General features: G+C 47.6%; 1 protein-coding gene across 2 annotated transcripts in view; it reads left to right on the top strand.

Moving 5' to 3' along the window:
* The first annotated feature begins 5,240 nt into the window (after positions 1-5,240).
* Irak2 (interleukin 1 receptor associated kinase 2) overlaps positions 5,241-26,188 on the top strand; it is a 53,488-nt gene continuing 32,540 nt past the window's right edge. Inside the window, exons 1-2 of one of the 2 annotated variants that reach the window (XM_048438631.3) lie at positions 5,241-5,401; positions 12,920-13,102. In XM_048438631.3, coding sequence (XP_048294588.1) covers positions 5,308-5,401; positions 12,920-13,102 — 277 coding nt within the window. In that variant the 5' untranslated portion in view covers positions 5,241-5,307. The remainder of the gene's footprint in view (positions 5,402-12,919; positions 13,103-26,188) is intronic. The other variant, XM_048438630.3, reaches the window with a different exon arrangement.

Here is a 26,188-nt window from a genome sequence, read left to right as displayed (position 1 = left end):
GCGAGTGTGCTGTGTTGTGTCATTTTTAATAGGGCTCTTCCTTCCCTGTGGGGCTGAGATGTCTGCCCCACAGACATCTGTGGTGGGGGGGGGCAAGAAGCAAGGCCTCCCTTTCGTTTAGTCTCCTTTTCCAGCCTTAGGTTCCTTTTTAATTTAGCATTGTTTCTTCTAGCCTCCCAGTATCTCTGTAGAGGCATTTAAAGCCTGAGGAAGATGCTGGTGAGATGTTCATGTAGGTGTGGTGGCCGACTCTGTTACCCCAGAACTCTGCAAGTGGAGGCATTCGGATCAGGAGACGGAGGTCGTCCTGTGTTACATAGTGAGAGTTCCAGGCTGAGCTGAGCTTTTAGAAACCTCTCAAAGGAACAACTGTGCTGGAGAGAGGGCTCAGCAGTTATGAGCACTTGCTGTTCTTTCAGGGGACAGCACCTGAGTTGGGGGGGCTCACAGCTTTAGTTTAAACAGCCAGCTTTAGTTCCAGGGGATCTAATGTTTCTGGCCCCAAGGTCACCTGCAGGCTTGTGCACATACCCATATGTAGACACGCACAACTAATCTTTAAAAATAATTCATATTGAGAACAGATTTTTAACCTACAAAACAAGAAGTGAGTGATCTCACATTTTCACAGGCAGTCAACACTGAAAACCGAGCAGTGCACCAGAAAGACATAAAATAGGAGTATGTCTCAGGGGTGAGCATGTCTGAGGCCCTGGGTTTGGTCCCCAGCACTGCATGTACACACACACATGCGCACAGACACACACAGCACCTCAGTTCAGTTTTATGCTGGTCACTGCCCTGCCTGAAACTCCAGTGGAGTGCCTGAGCCCCTGGCTTCAGTCACTCGCCTGCTTCAGCCATCACTATACACACTCTTGATAGTTCAATGGCTGATATGCTGGCTAGTTTTATTTATTGTTTTTGTTTTTGAGACAGGGTTTCTCTGTGTAACAGTTCTGGCTGTCTTGTGACTTGCCTTGTAGACCAGGCTAGCCTTGATCTGTTTAAAGATCCACCTGCCTCTGCCTCTCAAGTGCTGAGATTAAAAGTGTGTACCACGACTGCCGGGCTGCAGCTAGTTTTTAACTTACACAAACATGGGAAGATAGAAACTTCATCGAGAAAGTGCCTCCGTAGGATTGGTCTTCAGGGCATTTTTTTAGTTGATTGATGTAAGAGGGCTAGACCCACTGTAGACAGTGCCAGCCCAGGGCTGCTTGTCCAGGGTACTGTGATAAAGCAGGCTGAACACACCGGTAAGCAGCCCTCCTCCACGGCCTCTGCTTCAGTTCCTGCCTCTAAGTTCCTGACTGTTGTGGAACTGTAAGCTGAAATAAACCCTTCCTTTCCTAGGTTGCTTTTGGTCATGGTGTTTATTATCAATAGAAACCTAAGACAGTAGAGCACAGAAAAATTAGATATGAGGTTTAAGGTGGTCATCAAAAAAGGTGAACAATAGCACTGAATTATAAGAAAAAGCCAAAACTAGTTTCTAAATTAGAAACCAATCCTTAGTAGCATATAGATGCCTGACCTTAAGTGGAAGGCAGGAAACTTGCAAGTAGGGGAAATTAAGATGGGTCTGGAAACTGACCCCACAGATACTACTAATCAGATCCTAACACTCAGGAGGTAGAGGCAAACAGATCTCTGGTCTACAGAACAAGTTCCAGGACAACCAAGGCTATACAGAGAAACCCTGTCTCTCGAAAAACAAACAGAAGAGCTTAGATTCCTCAGGCCCAGGGAAGCCTCGGGGGACAACTTTATGGTAAGTGTGGGAGAATTTTATCTGGGCAAAGAATATCTCTCAACAACTCACCTGCAGGGAAGTGGCATTCCTTATTTATTTATTTATTTATTTATTTATTATGTATACAATATTCTGTCTGTGTGTATGCCTACAGGCCAGAAGAGAGCACCAGACCTCATTACAGATGGTTGTGAGCCACCATGTGGTTGCTGGGAATTGAACTCAGGACCTCTGGAAGAGCAGGCAATGCTCTTAACCTCCAAGCCATCTTGCCAGCCCCGATTTATTTATTATTTATACAGTGTTCTGCCTGCTTGTACCTGTACACCAGAAGAGGGCACCAAATCTCATTATAGATGGTTGTGAGCCACCATGTGGTTGCTGGGAATTGAACTCATGATCTTTGGAAGAGCAGGCAATGCTCTTAACCTCTGAGCCATCTCTCCAGCCCGGAAGTGGCATTTTTTAGTTGGAGCAGGGTCCTGGCTTTTAATATACTTCTGTTTTAAATTGTGTGTGTACATATGAGTGCAGTGACTGTGGATGTCAGCAGAGGGCATCAGATTCTCTGGAACTGGAGTTCCAGTCACTTGTGATCTGCCTGCAGTTCTCTGTAAGAGTAGCTTATGCTCTTAACTGAGCCATGTCTCCAGGACCAAGAGTGTTCTCCTTAATTTCTAAACCCAACTTCAGAACACTGAGAACTTAATGAAGTTACCCAGGGCTTAGAAGAGGTGAGGGATATGTAGGCACAAATCACACATCAGCAGCCCTAGCAAGCACATCTTTAATCCCAGCACTTGGGAGGTAGAGGCAGGCAAATCTCTGAAGTCAAGGCCAGCCTGGTGTACAGAACAAGATCCAGGATAATCAGGGCTACATAGAGAAACACTGTATCGAAAAGCCAAAATTAAAGTTTTTGTAACATTTACTTACTTGTGTCTGTGTACATGTGAGAGAACATGTGGAGTCATACAACTTGGGAGTCAGCACTCTCCTGACATGTGGGTCCCAAGGATTGAAGAGAAGTCAAACAGTATTTTCATCTCCCCCCCCCTCTCTCTGTGTGTGTGTGTGTGTGTGTGTGTGTGTGTGTGTTGGTTGGTGAGTGGTTCCTGGGGTTTGAGCCCAAGGTCTTGGTCATGCTAGTTAAGTGCTGACTTGGCAGATGGGCTACAGTCTTAGCCTTACTTCATTTTGAGACAGGATCTTGCTGAATTTCCCTGATGGCTTCACACTTTTCCATCCCTCTACCTCAGCCTCCCAGGTACCTAGGACTACAGGTGAGTTCCATCACACCAGGCCTGGGTGCATATTTTCTGTCTCAATTCTCATTCTTCTCTTCAGCTTTAGACAGACATTGTTCAGGTTTTTTATTTGTTTCTTATTTTGAATTTTAGGTTAACATTCAAATACCAGTTTTGTTTGCTTGAATTTACTTATATTTTTGTTTTACATGTATTGATGTTTTGTATGTCTGTGTGAGGATATTGGATCCTCTGGAACTGGAGTTGCAGACAGTTGTGAGCTGCCTTGTGGGTGCTGGGAATTGACCTCTGAGTCATCTTCCTAGCCCCTTGTTTCGCTTTTCTAAACTCTGGTGAACTATTAACCCTATGATCAAAAGCTACACGTATACTAGTTCATAAATATTTACATGAATTGGGAAGTTGAACAAGTTTTGTGCCTGAGCAAGCTGTCGAAAGGACCCCCAGCATCATGCTTCAAAGACTGGAGAGCATGCAGTGAAATAATCTTCCTGGAGGACAGAGGGTGTCCTCCCTCTTTTATTCCTGGAGGGAATGTGAGATGGGCTCTTTTATTCCTGGAGGACAGAGGGTGGGATCCATCACAATGTGAGATGGGCTCTTTTATTCCACAAAATCTAACTAATTTAGGAAGATAAACTGAGCAAGAGAATACTTGCCTAGTATGCCCAGGGTCTGGCTTTGATCCCCAGCAGCACAGAGAAATAAGGTTCAAAACAATGAACTAAAGATTGCCGTGGAGTCCCATGCCTTTCATCCCGTCACTGGGAAGGCAGAGCCAGGCAGATCTCTGAATTCCGGGACATCCTGATCTACAGAGTGAGTAGAGAGCAAGGGCTACACAGAGAAATAAAAGTAAATTTTAAAATGAACTTTAAGTTTTTATATTTTATTTTGTGTGTACAAGTGGTTTTTGTTTGTTTTATTGTTTTTTTAAAGTGAATTTACAGTTGCACCACCTACTATTTATTTATTTATTTATTTATTTATTTATTGTGTATACAGTGTTCTGTCTGACTGTATACCTGCAGGCCAGAAGAGGGCACCAGATCTCATCACAGATGGCTATGAGCCACCATGTGGTTGCTGGGAATTGAACTCAGGACCTCTGGAAGAGCAGTCAGTGTTCTTAACCTCTGAGCCATCTCTCCAGTCCCTGGTTTATTTTTTTGTTTGTTTGTTTATTTTTGTTGTTGTTTTTTGTTTTTCTGAGATGGTTTCTCTGTGTAACAGTCCTGGATGTCCTGGAATCCACCTTGTGGACCAAGCTGGCCTCAAACACACTGAGATCCGGCTGCCTCTGCCTTCCAAGTGCTGGGATTAAAGGTGTGCACCACCATTGCCCAGCTATGTGCAAATGTTTTGACTGCATACACGTGTGAGCACCATGTGCATGCTTACAGACAACAGAAGAGGGCATCAGATGCCTTGGAAGTGGAGCTAGACATGAATGTGAGCTGCCGTGTAGGTGCTAAGAACTGCTGCAGTCAGGGACCACCTCCTCAGCCACTTCCCCAATTATGAACTGTTTCTATTGACATGAAAACTATTCATTATTGCTTTTTATCATTTTTGGGCTATTTTTCTTTTTTTTTTTTTTTTTGGTCCTTTTGAGACAGGTTTCTCTGTGTAACCTCCCTGGCTCTGGAATTTGCTTTGTAAACCAGGTTGGCCTCGGACTTGTGAATGCTGGGATTAAAAGCGTGTACCACCACTGCCCAGCTTTCTCTTTCTTTTCAATTACAGAAAAATATTTTTGAGACATGGTCTCACTTTGTAGACCAGATTGGCCTGCCTTGGAACTCAATGTGTGTCACCAGACTGGCTTTGAACTAGCCTCAGCCACTCGAGAATGGGACCAGTGTGTGACACCATGTTCTGTACACTTCTAAATTGTTTAGCAAATTAGTAATTCATTCCTTTTCCCAACGCTGAAGCCAAAAATCTCTGGATTTTCTTCGCTTAAACCTCACCAACACCTACTAAATTGAATGCATTCCAGGTGGCCCTGGAGGTAAAGTTGGCCAGCCTTAGTATCTTGGGAGACGCCCTTTACGGCCTAGGGATCGGATAGCATGTGTTTCAGAATGAAACCAGTAAGGGGCGCCAGTTTGCCCACTCTCGGCCATGGGCTGGATGGCGCGTACTGCTGCACTTGGTCACTTGGGGGCGCTCGCTCGCCTGCCCAGAGCGCCCGCGGACAGCGCCGCCCCTCACTAGGGAAGCCGTGGCCCTGCGCTGCCGGCTCAGTCGCCGCCGGCTCGGTCGCCTCGCAGTCACGCCATGACTTGCTACATCTACCAGCTGCCGTCCCGGGTGCTGGACGACCTGTGCCGCAATATCGACACGCTGAGCGAATGGGACTGGATGCAGTTCGGTGAGTGAGAGACCGCCTGCTTACCGAGACCCGCGATCAGATCCGCGCCCGAGGCTGAGGAATACCTGTTTAGAACGCTGCTGCCTTGTTTTAGTTTCCAGACCGACCTAAAACTGCCTATGAACTTGCCCAAAGCGCAGGCTGGCTAAGTGAAAGGGTGTATGGGATTCGAACCCAGTCTTCTGGGTGACTCCCACCGTAGCTGCGTGGCATGTTTTTGCCTGCTTGTTTATTGATCGTGGAGCTGTAGCCTCTAGGAATAGGTTACCAGCGCAACTGCACTGCTGCCCAGGCTGGGTTCAGTCTCATCAATTTGCAGCTTGTGGTATCCGGGGTCACTCTTTTAACTTTCCTGAAACTTGTCTTAATCTGTAAACTGCAGGTGACTGTTATAGCCTCGTTATGTAGTTATGAGAATAAACCAGTGTCAAGGCTTCTTCCTACCTGAGTGTTGTCATTCTGTGGCTTATTTTCCATTCTTTATTAACTGTTTTGAGACGGTCACACTGTGTAGCTTTGGCTGCCCTAGAACTTGCTGTGTAGACCAGGCTGGTCTGGAACTCACAGAGATCCACCTGCCTCTACCTTCCCAATGCTGGGATTAAAGGTGTGTGCTCCAGTGTCTGTCTGTCTGTCTGTCTGTCTGTCTAATGAGGGAACTGATTGATCCTAGGGACTTGTCCCTGTTAGGCAAGCAAGATACCAATGAATCATATCCAAGGCAATTGTTTTTGTCTTTTTTGAGACAGGATGGTTTCCTTATGTAGCCCAGGGTGTCTTAGAGCTTGTCACCCTCCCTCTTTTCTCAGCCTCCTGAGTGTGGGATTACAGATTTTAACATTTGTGCCTTGGTGGTTTTTTTATTTTCTTCGGTCTTTCTTATTTTGGATAGGGACTCATGCCTGGAGCTTGCTATGAGCCCGGGCTGCCTTTGAACTTCTGATCCTCCCACTTCCATTTTGGAATGCTGGGATTACAGGTTTGGTTTATGTGATACTGGAGATGGAGCCCAGTAAAGCACTAGACCAACTAAGAACAGCCGCGCCCCCATTCTTGTAGGTCCGTCAAAAGGACATGGTCTGCAGCTGGCATTCTTAGTTTTACGGTTTAAGTCAGAGTAACTTGCCACTTAATTTCTTAAATGAAGTACTAAATATATTATTTGCTATTTACATTTTTTTATTTATTTTTATTTTAGATATGGTCTATTATAGACCAGGCTAGCCTAAAACTCATTACATAGAGAATGACCCTGAACTTCTGGTCTTCCTACTGACTCCGCTCAAGTGCTGGGATATGGGAATGTGTCACCGCGTCTGACTTCAGTAATATACATTTTTTTTTTTTACATTACTGGAAGCTGTAATGTAAGATTGTTCAGTGAGTAAAGGCTCTCAATATCGAGCCTCTGGACCTGAGTTCAATCCCTGGAACCCATGCAAAGGTGGAAAGAGAGAACCACGAAGTTGTCCTGTGACCTCCACACATGAGTCATGGCTTGTGCACCCACACAAATCATGCATCAATACACAATAAATTGTTTTACACTTTCGAAGGGTGGTTTTCGTGCCTGTAGGTGACACTCAGGAGTGATAGTTAGCATGCTTCCTTTGACACTTATTGTTGAACCAAAATTTTGTGAACACTAAAATTTTTGAAAAAATTGTTTTACATTTTGTCAGGTGTGGTATGGTACACACCCATAATGCCACAGTGGAGACGTCGAGGCAAGAGGATCAGGAGTTCAAGGTGCAGGCACACAGGGAATTGGAAGATAGCTGGGCGAAGTGAGACCTTATCTCAAAACAGAAGACAAACAACAACAGAACAAAACTATCACTCCCCAGTTTTTTACATTATAAAGAACAGCACTAATTAAAAAGAGTATATAATATATAGGTGTGCTTGACACGATAAAGTGAATCTGTGTGTGTTGTCTCTTGAGTTTGAACATGTAGTATGTACATTAGGGTGAAGGTGTACCTCAGTGCTAGAACTCTCAACTAGAATGTGGGAGGCCTTAGGATCCGTCCCTAGTCCGGCAAATGAAAAAGAAAATAAGAAGAAAAATCGTAAGTATTTTAAGGTAAAGGTCCTTGGGATTTTTTTCCCCATAAGTAACAGTTGTCAGTGTCTAGAGACATGTCTAGTTGTCACACCTTGGTACACGCAGTGGGTGAACATCAGGGCTACTGTAAAACACCCAACAGGGCAGACCCTCAACACAAAGCACAGCTACCCCCAAGAGTCAGCAATGAGGGTTTCAGGGACCCTTTAATCCGGGAAGAAAGGAAGTTGATGTGCAAAGAAAAGAGAGAGAGAAAGGGGGAAGGGGGAGGGAGGAAGAGAGGGAAGAGAGAGAGAGAGAGAGAGAGAGAGAGAGAGAGAGAGAATACTGTAGGAGTTGAGAGCAGAAAGATGAGCCCAGAGGCTGGAGAGATGGCTCAGTGGTTAAGAGCACTGCCTGCTCTTCTAAAGGTCCTGAGTTCAATTCCCAGCAACCACATGGTGGCATACAACCATCTGTAATGAAATCCGGTGCCCTTTTCTGACCTGCAGGCATGCATGTAGGCAAAATTTTGTTTGTTTTTTTTAAAGAAAGAGCTGAGCCGAGTTCTCAGGGACGAGCATTCTCAGCCTCCGGGAGCCCTTTGTGACACCCGGTGCTGCTCATGTTAGCCAGCTTCTTGCCCTTGCGGCCCCATAGTGCTCAGGACTGTGCCTTCTGCTCTTTTCTCAAGGGCATTTACGTGTAGATATGCATTCAACCATCCTGCCATTTCCACCGGTTATACATGACAGACAGCCTACCTTTTTAAAGAACTATTTTTATTTCATGTGCATTGTGTGTGAACTGAACCTGGATCCTCTGGAAGAGGAGCCAGTGCTCTTAACTGCTGGGCCATCTTCCCAGTGCCCCTCCCAAGCCTGCCTTTTTTTTTTCTTCTTAAAATACATGATAGGCCTTTCACTTTGTTGGGCACCCCCTCCCAATGGTCTGTTGTGTAGCTGACACTGGCTTCAAACTGGTGACCTCTGAAGCCGGGATCGCACCACACCTGGCAAGGCAGTCTTTGGGTTTTCTCTTGAGTGTGCATTTCATTCTGCATCGCCGCTGGAGAACTAGGAGGTTGGTGTTAGCACCTGGGTGAAGGACTCTGCCTGTGTGACCTCAGCCTTAGTCTCAGGGTCCTGTGAGCATGTCTATTGCCACCTGATTGTCCAGGGGACTCTGTGTCCCAACACTTGGATGCTCTATGCTGACTTGGAATATTTCCTGGACAGTGACCAACTGCGTGTGTGTGTTGGGAGGAAAGGGATGGTCTTTATTTTTTTTTTTCCATTTCAGCCCAGTCTTGAACTGCTGTTCTTAAAACATACCTTCTGTTCTTAGAACATTAGTGTAAGAGGCACACTTATGGCTTATGACTTTTTGAAAAAAGCTTTATTAAGATATACTTTATGGGCTGACTGGGGTGGCACACAATTTTAATCCCAACACTTGGGAGGCAGGAAGCAAGTAGATCTCAGTGAGTTCAAGGCCAGCCTGGTCAACAGATCGAGTTCCAGGCTACACAGAGAAACCCTGTCTCAAAAAAACCAAAAAATAAAATGAAAAGATATAATCTATGAGGCTGGTGTAGCTCAGTAGTAGAGTGAGTAGTAGAGTGTGTGCTTACCTTGCTTAAGGCCCTGGGTTCAACTACTGGAATGAAATAACAGAGGAGAAGGAGGAAGGGAGGAGGGGAAGGAAGAGGAAACAGAGGAGGAGGGAGAAGGGGGGGTATTGTGGTGGCACAGATCTGTGTTTAGGAAGTTCTTGTAGGAGGGCTAGGAGTTCAAGGTCAGTCTCCACCAGCCTGTGAATTCCAGTCTCCACCACCAGTGAATTCCAGACCAGCCTGGGTTACCTGAGGGCCTGTCTCAAGCCAAAAAACAAGCAGACAAGCAAGCAAGTGATCAAACAAAGAAAAATACAAGCAAGAGACCCATCATCAACGATCATATGATGTGCATATTTAATGACCCTATAATGAACGTATTTCAATGAGCAATCATATAATGCACATATTTGAAGAGCATCGCTGCAGCACTTAGCACATTCACAGAGTTGTGATTTTCTTCTTCTTATTCCAAAGTGGAGCCCTGTTCTCCTTAAATGCCGCTCCTCAGCCGCCCTCGCTCCCTCAGCTCTAGGTATTTCCCCTAGTTCCCCTGAACACACGCTCACTCTTGTTCCTGCTTTGGCTAGTCCGTCCCTCTCTGTAATACATGACCATATGGGTGGGGCTGATCCTACCTCTTTCCCTGTGTCTCTGGAGAACGATGCTCTGAGCCCAAGGCTGGTCCTCCCTCGAGAGTCAGGGTCGCTGGCCCTGGAGCTGGCTATGCAGCTGCCAGCTGGTCTCAGGACTCTGGTTTTCCATGTCACAAAGGAGGAAGAACTTGGATGATGGTCCCTCTACTCTTAAGTCTTGGCAGCTGAGTTATTCTAGAAAGAGATGCTCTTAAGCTGTGGCCCTAGGAGGGAGGGTGTGGGATGTGGGAAGATTTAGAGTGATTTAGAAAACCCATGGCCACAAATATGCACACTCAAAAGTTGTAGTATCTGTCTGAACCTGTGGAGATCAGGTTCTTAGGGTGTCATCTACCCGGGAGTGTGCAGAGGGGTCCCTACAGGAGCCGCCTTGCTGGACCACTCTCCTCCTTGCTCACCAGTGCATAGCAGCATTTGTGCACCGCCTAGCTGCAGGCAAGTGACTATACATCTCTGAGCCTTTCATCTGTAAGAGGCTGAGGGAGCACAGTGGAGTTTGGCTAGTCAAGAGAGGGGCGTTTGACCTTGAGGCCGGTCATTTTAGGAGGCTGGGCTGCCCTTGCTCTGGAACATTGCCAGAATGCAGCCAATGGTTTCCTTGGGTCTCCAGGTAGGAAGATGAGGAGGACTTTGATTTGTCTCTCTTCCATAGTGATCAAATTAATAAGAGCCATAGCCTAGCAGGGCCGTTGGCAGTGACTGAGTCCCCCTGCCTGCCTCTTGGCCTGTCCTGCTCCTGGGTGCAGTACTAATGGATCACTATCATAAGACTTCAGTTTCACAGAACTAACCTCTCCCTTTTAGGAGGCACCCTGGGGTTCACTTCCTGTTTCTCCTGGAAGGAAATTGAAATTCACGCAGAGTCAAGGCTTCTCCGGCCAAACCTCCCTTCACTAGCATCCTTACTGGGCTGGCTTTGACATGATGTCACTTCTTCCTCTTTGCCCCTTACGAACAGTGGGAAGGGGACTCTGGGCTGTTACATCACTTCCCGCTGGCTGGGAATCTGGTTTGGAGTTTCCAGTGACTAAAACTGCAACTCTGGAACTTTCCGTTCCTGCAGGGCGCTTCTCCCGGAGGCTTCTCTGTGGGAGAATGGCACGGCCCTTAGAGTGGAGGACTTCATTTCTCTAGAGAGGAGGACTGACAGTGTAAGGGCCCTTGTGCTTTTCCTGGCCCTGATGTCTTTCTTCCGTGGTCCTAGGGAGTTCTGAGCTTTATCTCCTGCCTCCTTGTGCCCTGCTCGGCACCCCTCCCAGTCATATTCTAAACAGAAAAGCTCTATGGAGTTTTAGTTTCGCCTGCCCTCTCTAGAGCTCATCCAGGTCTCCAGAACAGTGTTTAATGACATTTTTCTTTGGGGGTGCTAGGGTTGAACCCAGAGCCTCTTGCATGGGAGGCAAATGCTGTATCAACCAAGTACACCATACTCCCCCCAAAACTTGACTTTGTGTTCACATAAATCCCTGCTGTGATTTTTGAACTCTTTGGACCATTTTGAACTCTTTGACTTGATTTTGTTGTTGGTTTGTTTGTTTGCTTATTTTTCAAGACAGGGTTTCTCTGTGTAGCCCTGACTGTCCTGGAACTTGCTTCGTAATCTAGACTGGCCTCGAACTCAAAAAGATCCACCTGCCTCTGCCTCTCCATTAAAGGCTTGCACCACCACTACCTGACTAAGGTTTGATTTTTTTTTTTAATTTTTCATTTTTGTTCTGTTTTGTTTTGTAGTACTGGGGAGTGAGCCTGGGATCACTGCACATGCTAGCAAGTGTTCTTCCTTCATGTTATATCATGGTACCGCCCCAGGCTAGACTGTTCTCAAATTTTGTTTTTCTTTGTTTGCTTTAAATGCTTCCCTTATGTCAATGAACTCAGTGGCAGGACTGGTGTAGTGACTCCTGCCTTTAATCCTAGCACTTGGGAGGTAGAGAAAGGCAAATCTGTGAGTTCAAGGTCAGCTTGTTCTGCACAGTGAAATCCTCTCTTTAAAAATATCAATGGGATACTTTGTCACAAATAAAAATGCCTTCTAAGGGCTGGGGGTATGGCTCGGTGGTTTGGCATGCATGCTGCCCTTGTTTTGACCCCAGTTCTGCAAAATACAAAAAACCCATCCAGCCAAACTAACAAACTCTTCATGAGCTGGAGAGAAAAACTGAGAGTGGAGTCACCGTCATGTGAGATGAGGCTCTGGGCTCAGTATCCAGCACCATGACGGTAAAAATAATTATTATCTTATTATTATCTTTAATAATTATTATTATTAAATAATAATAAGCTGAAAAGTAGTCATTTATGATGAGCCTAGGTCCACTGGGAGGAGGCTTGAACTGCAGCATTAACAAATAAGGTCAGGGTCTTACCTGTCTGTCCAAATCTATCTGAAGCCTAGTGGACTTGATCAGGGAGGTTGGGATTTTCCATAGGGAACCCCCAACTATTTTATACCAAACAAATCCAAAGGGAAGCCAGGTGTGCTGGTTCATGCCATTAATGCCGGCATATGGAAACGGGGGCAGGAAGATTGCTGCACTGTAGGCTAGTCTACTCCACACAGCCGGATCTTGTTTCAAAAAATAAAAGAGGGAATGCATAATTTCGTATTATTGCCAACACAGCTCCGTACAGTTCTGCCCAGTGTGTCACGGTTAGCAGAGTACCGGCCCGTCACGGGCGGCGTTGATCCCTGAGACAGTCCCATAAGGATGGTGGCCGTGGGTTCATTCGTTCATCCATCAATCATAGACCTATTAATTTTTCCCACCGGGGTGAGACTTACTGTGCCAGGTGCTCGGGGAACGGCATTGGGGGACATTTGTTGGGGTCCTCCAAGAGTGGGGTATCCCTGAGGCTGAGGGCCTCCCTACCTCGCTGTCCTCCACTCATCTGCATCCGAGCCTGCTGCCCCGAGCCGGGCAGTCTCTCCGTTTGGGGATATGGCAGTGGTGGAGAGAGGAAACTCACTGCCTGCAGCGGCTTCTGTTTTAGATGGAGCGGGCACAGTTTTCCTCCCCATTGAGGCTCTTGTTGCGGAAGAGATCGTCCCGAGCCAAGAAACTGCTGGTACCCAAGACTTCCGGGCTCCTGTCCTGTGATCTTCCTCCTGTTGGGTGCAGCAGCCATGTTGAGACCTGGGAGGAGCAGTGGGGCAGGAAGGGCCTCTCCAGCGCTAAGCAGAATCCTCTCTTGCCTTCCAGCCTCCTATGTGATCACAGACCTGACACAGCTGCGGAAGATCAAATCCATGGAGAGGGTACAGGGTGTGAGCATCACTCGGGAGCTGCTGTGGTGGTGGGCCATGCGACAGGCCACGGTCCAGCAGCTGGTGGACCTCCTGTGTCACCTGGAACTCTACCGAGCTGCCCAGATTGTCCTGAGCTGTGAGTAGCCGTCTGTCCCTGAGAGGGTCTCAGCAAGGGCTGTGTGTCTGTCTGAAGACCCTGTCCATCTTTTGTCAGTGCAGGGGCTGGAATCAACTTGGGCGAGATGAACTCTCTAGGGCTGCACCCTAGCCCTAGACCCTTCTTTATCCCAGGGTTGAAGGTTGAAATTCAACACCAAATCATTTATTGATCGCAGGCCTGCTATGTACTCTTCTTGGCACTGGGTTTATCAGGAGAAATGCTGACTAGCCAGAGACCTAAACTAAAACCTTTTGTTTTTGTAATTAAAAAATATTGGACTGGGCAGTGGTGGCACGTGCCTTTAATCCCACCCAGCACTCAAGAGGCAGAGGCAGGTGGATCTCTGAGTTCGAAGCCAACCTAGTCTACGACCAGAGCAACAAGAAAAACCCTGTCTCAAAAAAAAAAAAAAAAAAAAAAAAAAACCAACCAACTAACCAAACAACAACAACAACAGCCAATGGAGGCCAGAGAGATGACCCAGTGGGTAAGGGCATATGTTGTCAAGCCTTATGACCTGAGTTTGCTCTCTGGGACCCACATGGTAAACAGAGAGACTCCCAAAAGTTGTCATCTGACTTTCCCACACGTGTTGTGGCAGCTGTGCCTCTCCCCACAAATGTACACAAATAAACACATTTTAAAAATTTAAATCCTGGGGAGCCAGGTAGGTGGCAGTAGCAGGAAAGGAGAATAAAGAGATGAAGGGGAAAGTGATGGGGTGGGGACGTTTCCTAGGACTGTGGTCAGGGCTGGCCAGTCCAGAGAGAGAGCACCGCGGGAGTGGAAAGAAATGGGCTCTCTCCGCGGGAGAGCCCAGGGAGGAGCGTGCAGGGAAAGATGGAGCTGGGGGTGTAGCTCAAGGGTAGGGTGCTTGCGTGAGGTGCAAGGTCCTGAGCTCCAACCCAGCACTACATAAGAGAAAAGAGATGGAGCCTCTGAGGCCTGGGAAGTCCCGACAGGGCTTTGAAGTTGACCCGTGTAGGCACGGAAATGGCTGCTTGCTGTGCCAGAGACCCTGATGGCAGCACTTGTCTGGATGACCGGAAGCCTTCTTTAGAGAAGGATGGGGGTTAGAGCACCCCAGCCTCAGAGCTGCAGCCCACATGGGCTTCCAGGGTCACCCTGGGACTGTACCCACTCTTCAGCTGCTAGGAAACTCCCTGGGATTTAATGTATGTGGGTTTTCACACATGATGACTTTCCCTTTGGGACTTAAATAGGAGGCCCCTGGGAACAGGGAAGACTCCAGCCAGGCTTGCTTTTGCATTTCCAGAAGTTGTCCTGTAAACCAAGCCCCTGCTTGCTGGCCATGGCTTTCCCCAGCCTCTCCCTCTCTGTCCTGTTTGTACTTCTCTACCCCATCTCCTTCCATGTCCACCTTCCCTCAGATTGGACAGGGTAGCCTGCTTGGCTCACAGCCCTTTAGAACCTGCTAGAACCCACCCTGTCCTGGTCTCTATTCCCTGGGGACCAGCCAGAGAGGCCTGGCGCAAGATACAGCTGGCTGAGTCCAGGTCTGGCCCATGCCACAGCCCTGGGAGACCCTCCTCCTTTCAGGGTCTCAGACCCCACCATTGGCCTGTGAAGGCACCAGCCTGGATGCCAAGCTGAACCCTCTCTGGGATTCTTGGAGTCTTAGTCCTCATGCTTGCCGGAACCAAGATGCATTTCATTTGATCATGTGATCAGCTCCTGATGATTGTGACCTCAATTTTGGTTTCTCTGTATTCTTAGAAAACGGCAATGTGACAGATGCTGAGAAATGATAAGGTGTAAACGGGTGTGATGGCAAAGATCTGTAATTCATCACTTGGGAGGGAGAGGTGGGAGACTCAAGAATTCAAAGCCAGGGTGCCAGAGAGATGGCTCAGCTGCTTTTTCAGAGGGTCTGGGTTCAATTCCTAGCACCCACATGGCAGCTCACAACTGTCTGTAACTCCAGTTCCTTGGGATCTGACACCTTCACACCAGTGCACATAAAGTTAAAAAAATTAGTTAATTAAAAATAGAATTCAGAGCCGGCTTTGGTGACACAGTGAGTTCAGGGCTAGCTTGGTGCCACATGAGACCTTGTTTCAAAAAAAAAATTCTTTTTGTATTTTGAAAGAATCAATTATAATTTCTCAATGACTCCAAAGGAGGTAAGGAAGGGTCCCCAGAGGTAGGAAGAACTGCCAGCTCATATGTGTTCACAGTGGACTTAATACTGGTCCACTTTGGGGAGGCAGTTGGCCAGCCAGGCAAAACCCTAAGATTGACAATGGTGTCCCCTCAGGATGTCTGATCGCAGAGGAGGCGCCCCAGAGGTTGAGAAACTGCTCCTTCCGCCACATCCCCTGGCCATTGACTAATCTAGGAAAAATCTTTACCATTTGAGGTCAACAAAGACTGCGGCACCAGATTTAAAGAGATACCCTCCTGCCCGGCACAGTAGTGCACACTCTTAATTCCAGCACTTGGGAGACTGAGACAGGCTGATCTCTATGAGTCCTGGGTCAGTCAGGGCTGTAAAGAGAGACCCTTACTCAAAAACAAACAAACAAACAAACAAAAAATGGCTGTGTGCCTGAGGTCCTAAGTTCCAAGGTCCAGGGTCCACTGCTCCACTCTCCCATAGAAGTTGAGCTAACAGGGAGAGGGTGGGGGACCAACTGTGGGCTCTCTGGTCTTGCTGGAAGCACCACCTCCCAGCCTTTGTGATTAGAGCCCTTCTCTGACCAGGCCCTCTTGTTCTGCCTTTTACTCCCCCATCCCCCAAACACTTAACTTTTCCTCAGTCCTGATGGCTGAAGCCACCCGAGGTGGGTCCCCACTCCCCTGTCTCCTACTGTCCTTGTGAGGTTTTGGCTCTGTGTTCACCACTGATCAAGTCCCCAGGGGGCAACTTCCCCTTTCTGACTCTTGCTGGTTTTCATTAGAGAAAAAAAGTTGCCTGCCCCTTCTGAAGGTGAACACCCAGGGAGTGTGTGGGAGACACTCAAGTTCCTATGTTAAGAATGTTCGGAGTCCCTTTTTCTAGCCACAATATTTAATCTTATTTTTGCACTTACCTGCTTAATTATTAACTTGCCCAACTGTAGTTAACTTGAAAAATTGACTTCTACCCAAATGAATTTAGGACCTCATACATGCTAGACAACTGTTTTACCAGTAAACTATACTGCTAGGTATCCAAACGTGTGTGTGTGTGTGTGTGTGTGTGTGTGTGTGTGTGTGTGGTGTGACACAGGTCCTTTCTGTGTCACCTGGATGGCATGGAACTCACTGTGTAGACAGAGCTGACCTTGAATTCAAGAGATCTGCCTGCCTCTGTGTGTAAACACTACTTAAAGATAGATTTGAAGGTAGTTAAGCTGGGCTGTCATGGCGCACGCTTTTAATCCCAGCACTCAGGAGGCAGAGGCAGGCGGATCTTTGTGAGTTTGAGGCTAGCCTGGTCTACACAATGAGTTTCAGGACAGGCTCCAAAAGCTACAGCAAAATCATATCTTGAAAAACCAAAAAAAAAAAAAAAAGATTTGAAGGTAGCTGTATTCAACAAATGTCCTGTGTGGGACACTTGTCCAGGCAAGGACCTGGGCTCCCAGCACCACAAACAAAAAGCCCCAGCCAGCAGCTTCCGTAGAGCTGAGGAGTGTCTCGGCAAAAACACTCTGCACTTAACAGTGTCCTTGTGACCATTATGTGAGCCAAAGGCTCACAGGTGCCGGGCTTGCCTTGTCTTGAAACCAAAGTCTTTGAGGGGATTGGTTTGAGGGTTTCTGTTCCTTCACTTTTTCTCAGCTTTGATTGCCAAGGTCATTATTTAACCTGATAGCCATGAAATATGACAAGAAGTGAAATAAATGACTATGAGGGCACATAATAGGAGGCAGCTCCCAGAAGCTTCTCCTCTCCCCGCTTCCATTCTTGGTAGACTCCAGGCTCTGGTTCACACGGTGTGGGCTGCACAGGCATGAGGAGCCGAGCTGGGCCTGGCATGGTGGCTCGTGTCTGTTAACCCTAGCCCTGGACGAAGGGAAGCAGGAAGGCAGTGAGCTCCAGGCTAGCCTGGGTTACATAGTGAGACCTTGTCTAAATAAACAGTCAGTCAGACTAAACTGGGAGGCGGCTCAGTGGGTAAGCTCTCTGTGAAGACTGGGTGTGGCCACAGGTGCTGCTGGGTGGAGATAAGATGATCCCCCGGGCTTGTTGACCTAGCCCCCCAAACCGGAGCTTCAGGTTCTGTAAGAGAGTTTAAGGCAATGGTTCTCCTCCTGTAGGTTGTGACCCCCTTTGGGTGTCAAGTGACCCAGTCACAGGAGTTGCTCAAGACTATGGGAAAACACAGATATTTACATTACAATTCGTAACAGTAGCAAAATTAGTTATGCAGTAGTAACAAAATAATTTCTCCTCCAGCACAGCATGAGGAGCTGTATTAAAGGGTCGCAGTGGTAGGGAGGTTGAGAGCTACGGGCTTACGAGAGTAAGATAGAAAGCGACATCTGAGGGAAGGCTGCCCAGCATGGATAAGCAGTTCCTCACATCCTGGTGTCAGGGGGCCCCTGGACGTATAGCTTTGGTTTTAATGTAAGGTGACAAGAAGGGAAGGGGGGTGTTTGTGTCCTTCTAAGGGCATGACCAGGAAGTTGCCTGTCCAACAGCCCCTCAAACGCATTGGCCAGAACTGCGATCCAGGATCGACGTGGTTGCAAGGGAGACTGGGAAATGCGGGAGGAGGTTACACATAGCAAAAGTGTCTTGTTCCTCTGGAGGAGAAGCACCTATTCCAGGGACAGTTAAATCTTTGCCACACACACACACCTTCCCATTTGGCCACCTTGAAGTCTTTATACAGCTGTCTGCCCACATGTGCCCTGTCCCTAAGGGAGATAGGCCTGGTATCTCCCAGTCTCTTTCTTTAGATCGGTTCACCGTCTGATGCAATCTGCGGCTCTCCCCTATCAGCTTCTAATGACCCAGTGGGCCTCAAACAGAAAGAAGTTATCTGCACACACACACACACCCCTTCCTGCCAGTACACCCACAATTCCGGATGGAACCGGAAGCCACAGGCCATGTATCTGCTTGCCTATAGCAGTCAGTGATTCCAGTAGGACCTCTCCATAGCCGGCTGGTGTGGCTCTCCTGGCCAGCCTATCTGGCAGCCCCTGGTTCTTAGTATGTCTCTGATCGTCATGTGTCCCGACGTCTGTTTCACTGGAGCCGTGGTTGAGCAGCTCGGAGGTGGTTTACTGGTAGAGGGTTTGATGGCATTGCATAAACCTGGGTCTCAGGGTGCTTCTGTGTAGCGGGGTGGATGGATAGTGATGATCTCAACACAGGTACACACATCCAGGACCAGCACAGGCACTCAGAGAAGATGTTGTGGGTGGGGAGGATGGCCAGGAGGAGGAGATGGAAGGAATCAGTCTCATCCAGGTGGCCTCCCTGGAGGAGCTGAACTTGACTTTCCAACTGAGGGCCTGCTCAGTCATTTCTAGACAGAGGGCAGAGCGTGTTCACAGATCCTGTGCTGGGCAGGAGGCATGTTTGAGAACCTCTCGAGAGGCCTTTGAATTCCTGATCCTCCTGCCTCAATCTCTCAGATTCTAGGATTACAGGTGTGCACCACCACGCCCAGATAGTGAAACTCTGGGGATTAATCCCGGGGCCTAGTGCATGCTGGATAAGCATGGTCCCTCCTTCTGACTTGAAAAGAGAAACTTGCTATTTGGTGTAGCTTGTGCTCCTGGTTTCTACAAGACTTTCCCTGTTGCTAGAACAAACCAATGTTGTTCAGGCCTCAGAATACATCCTGGTGTTTTTTTTTAAAGAATAAATCTCCAATGAGATTTTATTTTAAGGATTGATTTTGTTTTTAATACCGTGTGTGTGTGCACATGCGTGCACATGTGTGTCTGTGTATTATGTGGGTAGTTGCCCATGAAGGCCAGAGGCATCCAATCTCTTGGAGCCGGAGTTACAGGGAGTTGTGAGCTGCCTAACAGCAGTGCTGAGAATAGAAGTTGAACAGGTCTTCTGGGAGACTAATTCACACTCTTAACTTTTTTTGACAGCCTTCCAACCATAGTCTGTAACATACAATGGAATATTGCTTGATTCTAATGGAAAATAAAGACAATTAAGGTTTTTGTTTGCTTTTTTTTTGACCAGATGTGGTGGCATGTGCCTGTAATTCCAGCTCCTGGGAGGATGGAGACAGGTTTACTTGAGAGGTCAAGGCCAGTCAGGGCCCCTTTGGAACAAACAACAATAAAATGGGTTTGAGACCAACCTGGTCTACAGAATGAGTTCTGGGACATCCAAGGCTATACAGAGAAACCCTATCTCAGAAAACAAAACAAAACAAAAAGAAGTTTTTTTTTTCTTTTAAAAACAATTTGCCTTTTTATTTTTTTCTAGGAAGCAATGGAGAACTTTTGTTTTGGGGAACACTCCAGTGTTCTCTGGAATGGGGACATTGAGGTTTTATCGTTGTACTAGCCGTTTTTCTCAGCGCTGTCACAAGATCCTCAGACAAGCAGCTGGAGGAAGGAAGGAAGGGAGGAAGGAAAGACTTATTTGGCTCTGAGTTTGAGGGCACAGTTCCTCATGGTGGGAAGGTGTCTCACCAGGACCTGGTACTGCACCCACAGCCAGGAAGTATGAGAGCTGGCGCTCAGCTCCTTCGTGTGCTGTCCAGGACCCCCACGCATGGACAGTGCTGCCTGAATTCTCAATTTCTCAATGGATCTTTGCATCTCAGTCAATCTAAACCAGAAAACCCTTCACAGACTCACCCAGGGGAGGATTTGCCTCCACGGTGACTCTAAATCCTACCAAGTTGATGAGAGCAGGTGTCAACTGTAGCTTATAAAATATATTGATCCCATGTAGCCATGAGGTTCTGGGTGTCAACTGAGTAGGATCTGGAAGGGTGTGGGAGGTGACTAAATCTTCCTCTCCCTTGGGCCACTGCCGTCTTCTTGTGCCTTTTTGTGGGTGCTGGGGATGGGACCCTCACACACTAGGGAAGAGCAGGGTAGCCAACTTCTAACCCCAGCTAGAATTTTCTTGCTATGTTTTGCAGGTTTTTGGGAGCTGTGTTTGTGCAACTCCAACCACTCAGGCTTTGGCTTTGGCTAGTGGGTCAGAGTCACTTCCTTTCTGGATTGGGACTCTTTGAACAGGGGACTTTGGGCAGCTGTTGAGCAAAACAGTGAAGCGTGTTCCCGTCCTCTTCATGGAGGACAGGCTGCGCACACACTGGCGACAGGGCTCCCAGTTAACTCTAAGGTTTTCACAAATTTAGGGAGTAACAGAATGTGGGTCAGGTTCATTCTCTGGACCATTGCGGGTCTGACCGTGGAGCTGGCCCTGTGTCAAGTTCAGACATCAGCCCCAGAGTCACGGCCTGTGGACCCAGAATCAACTTATATCTATCATCTACTATGTCCTACAGACCCTGTCACAAACCATCAAACAAGTGTGTAAACATACCCCTGTTTCCTTTCAAAGCAGGAAGCTTCAAGAGGTGGTCACATTTCTTTTAAGGTGCTGATGCCTACCTAGTGTAGGGCAGGTCACCTGATTTCCTTCCCCGAACTGATCCTTCGGTCACTGTGGGTTTTGAGAGTGCTGGAAAGATGAGCGGAGGCCACGTGCAGCGCAATTGAACTGGGGCACAATGAGGTTCACCCGTCAGCCTCTGGCTGTGATCTGAGCTGTGGTCTCCAGGCTCCTCCAAGTGTGAGGTTAAACCACCCTCAGAGACTGCGTGAGTCAGTGTCAGCTGCGTCACACTGCACAACAAACCCTGAGCTGAGCTGAGCCGTAACCGGGCTAGGATAGCTCCCGCTTTACTGAAGCTCCAAGGTCACTGTGACAGTGGAGGCTGCAGGAGTCACTGGAATCTAGGGGTGGAGCAGTTAGGAAGTGAGTCGTGTGTGTGGTGCCTCTAACACCAGCAGTTGGGAGACTGAGGGAGGCAGATCTCTGAGTTCAAAGCCAGCCTGGTCTACAGAGTTAGTGCCAGGACAGCCAGGGCTATATAGAGAAACCCTGTCTCAAAAAGTTTCAAGAAAAAAATATATTTTTTATATGTATGAGTGCTTTGCCTGCACATATATATATATATATATATATATATATATATGTACCATGTGTGTACAGTGCCCACAGAGGCCAGAAGAGGGTGTCAGACTCACTGGAGCTGGAGTGACAGACAGCTGTGAGCCTCCATGTGAGTGCTGGGTGTTAAGCTCAGGTCCTCTGGAAGAGCAGCCAGTGTTCTTAACAGCTCACCCATCTCTCCAACCCCTGCGCACACACACACATGTGCACACGTGCGTGAGCACACCCAGCATGCACACATGCACGCACACGTGTGCTGTTAAACCACAGATCACAGAGGCAGAGACGTGGTCTGGAGATTAGTAGGAAAAAAATCAAAGCAAGGGCCTAGTGAGCTGTTTATTTTTGAGGTGGCTGCCTGCTCCAGGGTCCTTTAGTTTGTGCCCAATCTCTTAGATTGTTTAGCAGGGATCCATCCCAGCAACAGGTCAGCTTAGAATTAAAGCAAATACTTAAGTGTGGTATTATTGTTTGCCTTGAATACGGTAAAGGGAAGGATTTCCGGAATGTGCTCATAGAATGAGGGCTTGGCGGGCAGTCATGAGTCCCCTCTGCCCAGTGAGCCGAGCTGAGATTCGCCACTGTGTTGTCTCCAGGCGGCCAGTGGAGGAAGCCGAGGCCTCCCAGGGGTCAGCCAAGGCTTGGGCACAGAAAACTGCCCTTTTTATTTCCACTGAGGGAAGTGGAGCAGAAATAAAGATTCCAGAGGAAACAAGAGTTTTAGGTTTCATTTTCTTCAGGATGACAGAGAACACAGCTGGGCCTGTGTGTGAGTGGGGGGGCGGGAGGGAGGTGCCCAGGGATGCTCAAATGTGTGAGCATCCTTAGAGGATGGAGACCCTGTCCTGGGTACCAGCTAATTGGGAGGCTGTGTCTGCTCCATCCCAACTCTACCCTCTTACCGCACTCTGACTCAGTGTGAGTACCTGATACCCTTGATAATTTAATCCCCAAGGGGAAAAAGATCACTGTCCCGAGCACTGGGAGGCCATCCAGGGGAATTCTGTCCCCAGCCTGCTCTGGGGTGAGGTAGTACACTCACCCCTTCCTTACTCTTGACCTCTGAGCCTGCGGTGGTTGGTGTTCTATTTTCATCTCTCCAGCATCTCTATCTTTTGGGTGGCTGAAAGAGTGGGTGGGGTTGGGTGGTGGCGGTTTGCAGGCTGAGCCAGCTTCCTGGCCACATTCTCTCCCGTTTGGTTTTCACAGTGGGAGAAAACAAGCAACAATGAAAGACAAATTAGGATGGTTGAAGTCTGTCTGTCTTTCTTTTTTCCTTTTTTCTGTCTGTCTACTTCCTTTTTTTTTTTTAAAAAAAAAGAAACAACTTTTTATTCATTTACTTCTTTTGGTGTTGGGGCTGTGGGACCCAGGGACTCATGCTTTCTTGGCAAGCACTGATCCTCTGAGATGTATCCCTAATCCAGACATTTGAACCTTACACATGTTAGCTATCATTTGCATGTGGAAAGCTTGAGCTAACCCAATGTTCACTCTGCCCGGGGATTTTTCAGGAAGCTGATGGGGCCTGACGTAGTAGAGCCTGACCCAAGCTGTCAGCTGACATCTGTGGCTGGGCATGGCCTTCCAAGTGTCATCAGGTACCCTTGTGTAGTGGAGGGGTGTTAACCCCAAGTGTGCTGACAGGTTCTCCCCAGACCTTCTCATGCTGCCCGTCCCAGTGTGTATCCTCCTCCTACCCCAGCCCTGAATGCTGCCATTCAGTGACACATTGCCAGGCACAGGCTATGGTGAGAAAAGATGGGTTCTCGTTGAAATGAAAACAGTAAATGAAGCTTTTGTGTGCCTTCTGGGTGGAGATTGCAGAAGGTCAGCCCTGAACCCCAGGGCCCTTGATGTCCACACCAGATGTGCCTGCACAGAGAGACACAGGTTTGTGCTAAACAAAAAAGTTACAGGGGCTGGGCTGTAACTCAGTGGCTTAGTGCCAGGCCCTGGTTCCACTCCCAGCAATAGAGGAAAGGACAAAGTCACCAGGAATAGGAGCCAGAGGTTAAGTATGGATGGAATGACCTTTGGTTTCCATGCTATTTTTGTTGTTGTTTCGAGACAGGGTTTCTCTGTGGTTTTTTTGTTTGTTTTGTTTTGTTTCTTGAGACAGGGCTTCTCTGTAGCTTTGGAGCGTGTCCTGGAACTAGCTCTTGCAGACCAGGCTGTCCTCGAAGGAACTCACAGAGATCCACCTGCCTCTGACTCCCAAGGGCCAGGATTAAAGGCGTGAGCCACCACCGCCTGGCAACCTCCATGCTATTGATGAAGCTCAGCCAGGCTGCTGTCACAAAAATACCTCTAGCTGGGGAGATGGTTCAGTGTATGAAAGCACTTTTTTGCAAGCCTGAGGACCTGAGTTCAAATCCCCAGAACCTATGTAAAAGCCAGACACTGGCACCAGTGTCTATATTTCCAGTGCCCCTAAGAGAGATGGGAGATGGAGAAAGGAGAATTCTTAGAGGCCCTCAGGTTAGCTCGTCTGGTATACATGGCCCAAAAACAATGAAGAGACTTTGTCTCAAACTCTATACAAGCTCTGCAGCACATGCTCATCCACACACACCTCACACACACCTCACACACACCTCACACATACCTCACACACACACTCACATGCTGGTATATGCACATTGTGTATATACACATTGATAAATACAAAATGTAAAAGAAAAGATGCATTATATACTGGGCCCAAGAGCAACATGGGCACGGATAGTCCTTTGGGTATCATTTCCCACTATTGTGGACATGACTTCAGCCCCGAGGCAAGGTTGAGGGTTCTTTACCATGGAGACACCAGGCACCTCTGACCTGCTTCACACAGCTGTCGTGAGTTGCTGCCTGTATGCCCTCTAGGACCATGGCGCTCTAGGCTGTCTGGGGAGGAAGGAACAACACAGGAAAGACAGTAGCAAAGAGTAGAGGCTGGGTAAGCTGTGTGTGGAACAGCCTGCCTCCTGGGGACATCTGCTTTTGGTCACCCCCTGGTTGGGCAGCTTTGTGACAGGCATGCTCATGAATTGGCAGTCACCTCAGCAAATGGCTTTTGTTGACATTTTGTTACAAAGACTGTGTCCTCCCCTCCTGGGCTTCAAAGCTAGCCTGGGCTACAAGGCACAGACTTTGTGGGGAGGTGGCTGACTTAGAGCCTACATTTCAGGTGGCACGACCCAACAAACGTCATTCCTCAATCCCAGCACTTAGGAGCAGAGGCATAAAGATTGGGAATTCATTCTTAGTCGTTGGTTCGAAACCAACCTGGACTACAGGAGACCCTTTCTCAAGGAACAAACAAACAAAAGGAAAAACAAAAAACTCTAGCCCAAATAACAACATAATAACCAAACCAAAACACATTTCCTAATGACCAGGAAGGAACAATGCCAGGTTCTGGACAATGTGACAAAAGAAACCAGTCAGACTGGACTGCGGCAAGGTGGGCGGGGTTGTAGTATAATGGGACTGTTCTCCCCTGAGCTGTGCTTAACCCAGGGTCCCAAGGTCCCACTTATCAAAGGTCAGCCTGAGACGGTAGCTTGAGATGAGCCTGAAAGACAATGATGTCTTGTTCTAAGCTGCCCACCCAGCTGGAGGCGGTTGAAACTTCACTCCTGTCCATCTCTGACTCTTGACTTTGTGTGTGTGTGTGTGTGTGTGTATGTATGTATATATGTATGTATGTTTTTGAGACAGGTTCTTGCTATGCCATCTTATCTGTCCTGGAACTGGCTATAGAGACCAGGTTGGCCTGTCTCGAACTCAAAGAGATCCACTTGCCTCTGCTCCCAGAATGCTGGGATTAAAGGTGTGTGCCACTATGCCAGGCAGTTATTTGAGTGAAGTAATTTACACTTTTCTCCTCTTATTCATATTCTCTTTCTTGCTCACTCTTGCTCTCTGGTCAATCTCACCACCACCGTGTGCTTGGGACTGAACCAGGGCATCACACGTGATAGGCAGATACTCACTATTGCACTGTATCTCCAACCTCCCCACACTTTCTTCTTGTTTTTTTGTTGTTGTTGTTTTTCTTCCTTCCTTCCTTCCTTTCTTTCTTTCTTTCTTTCTTTCTTTCTTTCTTTCTTTCTTTCTTTCTTTTCTTTTTTTTTTCAAAACAGGGTTTCTCTGTAGCTTTGGAGCCTGTCCTGGAACTAGCTCTTGTAGACCAGGCTGGCCTCAAACTCACAGAGATCCACCTACCTCTGCTCCTCGAGTGCGACACCACCGCCCAGCTCTTGTTTTTTTGTTTTTATTTTTAGGCAGGATCTAACTGTATAGAACAGGCTCTCCTAGGACTCCTAGTTATCTTACACCTCTTGATGCTAGGACTGCAGGCCTCACCACCGTACCCAACTTCCTCCATTCTCTGGGAAGTGGCCCAGAGTGATCTCAACTGGGGCAGGATGGAGCTGATGCTTGCTTCTGCTTTCATAAGATGGGTTTTTTATTTATATTTATATTTATATTATTTTATTTTATTTATTGCTTTTTGAGGCAGGGTTTTTCTGTTTGGTTCTGGAACTTGCTATTTAGATCAGGCTGGCCTCACAGAGATTCTCCTGCCTCGGGCTCCTGAGTGCTGGAATTAAAGACATGCACCGGGCCTAAGATAAGCTTATTTAAAAGAGAATGTGAGCCAGTGAACTGAGGGTAATGTGGAAAAGGATGCTGATTGCCACTTTATGACTTAAGTTTGGCTCTGGAACCCAGATAGTGTAAGAAAAGAATCAATTCCCAAAAGTTGTTCTCTGACCTCTGTACATGTACACACATGGCTAAAGAAGTAAATATAATTAAAAATATTAATAGAGGGATATGTCATGTATGATACAGGAAACTTGGGGAAAAGTCACTCTGATTCCCATTTAGCCTTTGTTGTCCCAAATTCCTGGAACTTCCCAGTGACCTCACTCTGCTTTTGCTCCTAAT

The sequence above is a fragment of the Myodes glareolus genome, chromosome 3 (genome assembly GCF_982192425.1).
Source record: "Myodes glareolus chromosome 3, mMyoGla1.1, whole genome shotgun sequence".
Taxonomy (NCBI): domain Eukaryota; kingdom Metazoa; phylum Chordata; class Mammalia; order Rodentia; family Cricetidae; genus Myodes; species Myodes glareolus.
This window is presented reverse-complemented; position numbering and strand designations above follow the sequence as displayed.